The 7138-nt window shown below is 35.3% G+C and overlaps 1 protein-coding gene across 1 annotated transcript in view; it reads right to left on the bottom strand.

Moving 5' to 3' along the window:
* Positions 1-1083: 1083 nt before the first annotated feature.
* DTWD2 (DTW domain containing 2) overlaps positions 1084-7138 on the bottom strand; it is a 135442-nt gene continuing 129387 nt past the window's right edge. The window contains exon 6 of the mRNA XM_004696571.2: positions 1084-2682. Within this exon, the coding sequence (XP_004696628.1) occupies positions 2512-2682 (171 nt within the window). The 3' untranslated portion in view covers positions 1084-2511. The remainder of the gene's footprint in view (positions 2683-7138) is intronic.

Below are 7138 nucleotides of genomic sequence, written 5' to 3'. Positions count from 1 at the left end.
CCTATATTCATTGCAGTACTATATACACTAGCAAGACAATGGAAACAACCTGACTGTCCATTGATGGAAGAATGGTTAAACTTTGGCACATGCACACAAGGTAAAACTGCCCCTGGAGTTTCTAAGACTGCAACTCTCTATGGGGCTGTAACCCTTTCTGGCGCCATCTTTCTCTCGCAGAGTAGCTGGTGGTTTTGAAGTGCTGATTTTGCAGTTAGCAGCCCAACATGTAGCCACTATGACACCAGGGCTTCTATCAGAAGGACCCCCTTTGCAATCCCCAAAAGAAAGCCATCACCATAGCCTTCTGAACTGACCTCATATACCTTGACTTGTCTCAGCAGAGGAAACTACTTTGATAGAATCTTGTTTCTGAAAGTAACCTCATGGAGCAAAGACAAGTGAGGGAACTTGTCTACAGCCACCCACTGCTCACAGAGACTTGTCTAGTTTGCGTTGAATGTATAATGCTCTATATTTACCTTCCTTACTTGGAATAGTTTGAGTTTTTGTGAATTTTATAGCCAATAAGTGGGTTTACATATGGACTCTGAGAGTTTTCTAAGGGGGGAGGTTAGATTGTTTCTTAGTTATTTACTCTGTAACTCAAGGCAGTATTGAACACAAAATATGTTCTTAGTACATTTGTAGTGGGTTGAGAACACTGTGTAATAATTGATATTATTGGGGGATTTTTTTCTTACATGTGATTTGCATATAGAAAGTTGGGAACTGCAGAGTATGAAATATGGCGCTGGGCATGTTAGCTTTCAGTAGCTTGATTACAAGTCCTTATATGTGGCACATGAGAGTTATATTAGGAAAATTATGTTCTCTATCTTTAAGACTTTAAACTTTTAAACTTTAGATTTAAACTTTAGACTTTAAACTCTATTTTTAAAGACAACTTTCTTTTTACCCATGGCCATTACAATTTTAAGGCAGTTTTAATAACGTGTAGAGAAACAAGCTTAATATGTTATGTATTCCTTCTTCAGTATTACAATGAGATACATATTCAATATTAGCAGTTTGAGATTATAGATATGTTAACTTGTTTTTAAGTCCAAAAGGTCAACAATGAAAGAACTATAACTTTAATTTAATATTTTTACATATTTTTCTACAAAACTTCCCAACATTCATTAGCATTCTAATTGTGACCAGTTTTATAGATTTTAATAAGGATATAATCCAGGTGAAAAATACACAAATATTATTAATACACAAAATTATATTAATCTGTGAGAAATAACTATGTTTACATTCTTATTATTCCACACAACCCAAGTTTAATCTTAAATAACATAGTTATATCCTTACAATGTAGGACTGGGTTAGGGAAATTACAGAAGTGATAAAGAACAAAACAAAGAGACCTCTTCTTGCACACACACACCCAAAAAGGGGGTGTACAGCAATTGCAGTAATGTAAATTAAAGATAAATGTACATTAACTATAAACAAGAGGGCTTCAAAATCTCGTGGAAAAATCTCAAGATCTCTTTATTCCATTGTTCCAAGAACTTTTTCACCCCCATGAACTTTCTGAAACCCTCCTCCTATATATCTTTTATTCTATACAACCTCTTAATTAATATTTGCCAAAGTGAGAAAAATTTTATTCTCTCAAATTGAAATTTCTTGTCAATTGAAAAAAAGTAGGTGTAATTTTGAAAACATATGAAGGGCTTCAAAATGTTCTTGGGAAAATGGAATAAAAATATAATGGAATTTTCACACAAATTTTGGAAGTCCCCTCATATGTTTCCAAAATTACAATTGTATTATGTTCTAATTAAGTCATTTAGATGAAAATTTCAATTACACTTTATCAATTGTCATTAAGCCAGTAAACTTTTTCAATGAATATTGGAAAATAAATATTTATTCAGAGGGATTGCAGATGAAAAATGTGGCTATTTCAGAATTATATTCACTAGTAGAGAATTTAAATCTTATCAGCTGAATTCAAATTTAGTCCCTAAAGAGTACTTAATTTCATAATTGTTTTATTTCATTGAAACAACCAAGTTCAATCTAAAGACTTGATTATCCCTTTCTTCCGTTACTGATTTCACATCATAAAGTTCATGAACAAACTTGCAAAGTTAATGCAGGTAATCTCTAATATACATCTCTACTTAATTACCAATAAACATTAGTAAAAACAATCCTACTTCAATTAGGCACAGCAATTTCCTTCTGTTTTGTAAATAATAATTTCTAACCCAGCTCAGCTACCAATCACATTTAAAAAATATGGATTTGAAAAACAAAAAGTATCAGAGGCACACTTTAAAAAAGCAACTATAAGTATGAGATCTGCATTTCACAGAACCAGTGAAGTTCTGTTTTATTTTATGGCTATTTGGTTTAGTTCCTTTTTGTGGGCAAAATTAGTATGCAACTCTCATTCTTGTAAATAGTTAAAAACCTAAGAGAGTCAAACCTAATATGGTACTGTCAGCTAAAGACAGGTAAACAAACTAGCACCATAAGATAATTCTTCTAAATCTTAACACTGTTCATTAGCAGTTCCATTTTCCTGAGTTTGCGCTTGTTCTTTGGCATAGGTTTAGGATATAATCCACTTTTCAGAAGATGTTCTTTGCTGAGGCGAATTTGAGCACCATGCTGAAGCTGGAAAGAGCATAAAGCTTGAAGAGGTCGAAGCAAAATCTGGTTCAAAAGGAGAGAAAAAAGATAAGACTAAAAAAGTATCTGTGACAAGTGGTCATGATAATCTATATAGATATTTCTTTTTAGAATCAGGTATTATTGCATTCAATTTTGCTATTATTAGCTTTTAAGTATACAAAACAATCGACATTTTAATATATACAAATTTCTAAGTAAATATCACCTTCAATTCATACTTTGCATACTACCAAAGAATTATAGTAAAAAATACAAATACTCTTTATTCACAGAGAAAATAAGATCTAACCTTAGTTTTATACTTGATTTTCAAAAACACCATGAAAAATGGTTGCTATTCACACTCATGAATGTCTATTGCAAGCAGGATAAAGGAAACTTACAGTTAAAAATATATAGCAAAAGCATAAATAGCAAAAAACAAAATGAATACATGGGACCTAAAAGTTTAACCACCACTTCTCTGTCAGTTTTTCATTCTGTAGTGATTAGTGTATTACTGTGATTCTGGAAGCTATGTCATTGGTATTTTAATCAAATCCCAGCAGAGTCACCCAAAGTGACCAGGTATCAGCTTCTAAGCTAAGAACAGGCTATGCCTAAGGAATAAGCTAGCTACTACTGAGAAAGTCTATGAAAACTCTATGGCTAGCATCGTAACATTGTCAGTTACTGAAAACCTAATGAATAAAACACTGTCTGAGATAGCACAAGAAGAGAAGTCCCTCGGGTCAGAAAGCACTCAAAGTATTACTGAAAAAGAGCTGCCTTCTCAATGTAGAGGTGACCATAATGATGCCGAAAGAGTAAAGCCTGTGGGAGTAAGGCTTTTAAGACCTTCATTTGATGATAGGAAATAACTCAAAAGGAGAACAGCTGCAAAGATCTATTAATAATTGAAATTTGGAATATATGTGCATGAATCTATGAAAATTGGAAGATGTCAAAAATGGAATGCATAGGATCAGTATTTCAGGTTTAAGTGAGCTGAAATGGACTGCTGTTAGGTGTTGTGAACCAGAAAACCATATGTTTTACTATTCCAGGAAAGACAGATGCAAGAGGAATGGTATTGTATTCAATGTCAAAAAGGACATTTCAAGATATACCTTGAAATACAATGCTGTCTGTGATAGAACAGTATATATCCAGTTACATGGAGATGCAGTCACCAACCAATTCAGCTATTATTCAAATGTATGCAAAAACAACTAAAGCAATGATGTAGAAACTAAAGAATTTTTGCAGTTACATAATTTCATGTCAACTTCATAAATAAAGTATAGGGGTGGAGTTGAGCCTGTCAAATAAGTCGCAGCTAGATGACCTAATTTGGAAGCACGACTGAGATAAATAGCTCTTTGGAAGCTGGCCCCTCTCTCTCTCTGCTTCACATTCCTGTTGGTGAGCCATGGCTGAGATCTTCCAGGGCCATGTGATGCTTCCATCACCATTGGATCCACAAGACTCTGCCCCCACCGGCCTGTGATCTTCCTGCATTCTCCATCATTGCATGTAGCTGAATTAGTCTGAAAGGGATTTATGGACTAGTATCGGACTTATGGACTTGACTGGGCTGGGATGTTTTCTTGACGTCCAATTATCCCTTGATATAAAGCTCTTTCTTACACATATATGAGTGTCAATGATTTTTTTTTTCCTCTAGTAAACCTGGCCTAACAAATTCTATCAACGTCTTCGGCAAGAAAGAGGGAGATATTCAACAAGATAGATTGATACAGTGGCTGTATTGATGGACTCAAACATAAGAACATTTGTGAGAACGGCCTAGCATTGGGTGGGCAGTGTTTCCTTCTGTTGTACAGAGGGTTGCTATTAGTCAGAAGAGACATGATGGCATCTAACACCACTACCACCACCACCACCATCACCTTCAGTTTGGAACTGATAAACATGCAATCAAGATGCATTGATTGTTATTGGTGACTAGCACGGAAAAGTTATAAACAAAACAAAAGGACTAACAGTTGGTAAATAAGACATTGGTGATATAAATAAAGCTGGAGATGGCATGAGAGAATTTTGCAAGCCCAATGACTTATTCATTGCAAATACCTCTTTCCAACAACACAAATAGTAACTATACAAGTATACTTCTCCAGATGGAATACACAGAAATCAAATTGACAACATCTGTGGGAAGAGACCATAGTAAAATCAGTATCAGTAACTAAAACAAGATATGCAGCCAATTATGCAACAGACCAATAATTGTTCATATGTAAGTTCAGGTTGAAGCTGAAGAAAAATTTAAAAGTTCCTATTAGAGTCAACAGGAACCTTGGTGACATAGTGGTTGTTTGAGGCTTCGAACCATAGGTAAGCTGTTTGAAACCACCAGTCACTCTGCAGAAGAAAGATGAAGTTTTTCACTCCTGTAAAGAGTTACACTCTTGGGAACTCACAGCAGATGTCCTACCCTGTTCTATAAGGTAAAGATACGACAACATGGCAGTGAGTTTTATGACAGCCAAAATACAACCTTGAGTCTATTCCAGCTGAATTTTAAGAACATTTCTAGAAGGGATTCCATGCATTGAACACTTAAGCTGTGAGAGAACATCAAGAATGTCATTTCGTCCTCATACATGACGAAAGCAAAAAGTTATTAAAGACAGGAAAAAATAAAAGACCAAAGTGGATGTGAGAAGAAACTCTGAAAGTTGTTCTTTTTCATAGAGCAGCTAAGACAAATAGAAGAAGTGATTAAATCAAAGAGCTAAACAGAACATTTCAGAGGGCAGCTAAAGAAGACAAAGTAAAATATTAAATTATAGCTCTAAAGTTAGAAAACCACAAAGGAAAAAGAACTCAAGCGGGAATTCAAGCCTCAAGTTGCAATATTGAAAGAGTCTATGGGAAAAATATTGAATGATACAAGGAGCATCCAAAGACGGAAATAATATGCACAATCACTGTACCAAAAAGGACTAGTCCACATTCAACCATTTTAGGAGGTAGCAAATGAGCAAGAACCAATGATACTGAAGGAAGCACCCCAAGTGGACTTAAGGAAGCAGCCAAAAAGAAGGCTCTGGGGATTGATGGAATGCCAATTGAAATGTTCTAACATGATAGTGAAGCATTGGAAACACTCACAAGTCTATGCCCGGAAATTTGAGATACATCTACTTGGTGAACTAACTGAAAAAGATCCATATTTGTACCCATTCCAAAGAAAAGTGAGCCAACATAACATTCTAGTATAAAACAATATCATTAATATCACATGCAAGTAAAATTTTGCTGAAAATATCATTGCTGATATCAGTTGGATATTGGCTGAAAGCAGAGAATAACAGAAGGCTATTTAGTTGCATTTTATTGACCCTGCAAAGGCATATGACTGTATGGATCATAAAAAACTATGGATAGCTTTGAGGAGAATGGGAATTTGGGAAAACTTCATTGTGCTGATGTGGAATTTGTGCATGGATCAAATGGTAGTTGTATTAACAAAACAAGGGGATACTTCATAGTTTAAAAATCAGGAAAGGTGTGCATCAAGGTTATATCCTCTCACCATAATTTTTCCATCTGTACACTTAAGAGATAATCAGAGAAGCTGGATTATATGAGGAAGATAATTACATCAGGATAGGAAGAAGGCTTATTAAAAACCTGACATATGCAGAAGAAATAACCTTGCTTGATGAAAGTGAGGAGGACATGAAGCACTTGCTGATGAAGATCAAGGATTGTAGCTTTCCTTACAGATTACAGCTGAATGTAATGAAAACAAAATCCTCTCAACTGAACCAATAGGTAACATCATGAGAAATAGGGAAAAGATTGAAGTTGTCAAGGATCTTTTCTTCCTTGGATCCACATCCAATGTTCATGGAAAGAACAGTCAAAAGATCAAAGGACCATTTCATTGGGTAAATCTGCTGCACAAGATCTCATTAAAATGTTGAAAAGAAGGGAGATTACTGTGAGCACCAAAATGCACCTTACCCAAGCCATAGTACTTCCAATTGGTTCATAAGCATGTGAAAGTTGGAAACTGAATAAGGAAGACTTAAGAAGAGTAGACATACTTGAATTATGTTGTTGGTGAACAATACTTCAGGCATCATGAACTGCCAAAGGAGCAAACAAATTTGTCCTAGAAGAAGGACAGTCAGAATGCCCCTTAGAAGCAAGAATGGTGAGACTTCATCTCATATAGTTTGGACATGTTGTCAGGAGTCACAACTCCATGGAGAACATTATGCTTCGTAAAGCAGAGGGGAAGAAAAAGAGAAAGGCCCTTCACAAGGCGGATGGACACAGTGGGCTCAAACATTAAGAACAGTGTAAGATATGACAAAATAATAATAATTTATAAAGTATTAAGGGTTCATGAGGGAGGGGGGACCGGGGAGGGAGGAGAAAAAATGAGGAGCTGCTACCAAGGGCTCAAGTAGAAAGCAAATGTTTTGAGAATGATGAGGGCAACAAATGTACAAATGTG

This window comes from Echinops telfairi, unplaced genomic scaffold, assembly GCF_000313985.2.
Source record: "Echinops telfairi isolate 266 unplaced genomic scaffold, ASM31398v2 ScPeMD7_7469;HRSCAF=8507_1, whole genome shotgun sequence".
NCBI classification, from domain to species: domain Eukaryota; kingdom Metazoa; phylum Chordata; class Mammalia; order Afrosoricida; family Tenrecidae; genus Echinops; species Echinops telfairi.
This window is presented reverse-complemented; position numbering and strand designations above follow the sequence as displayed.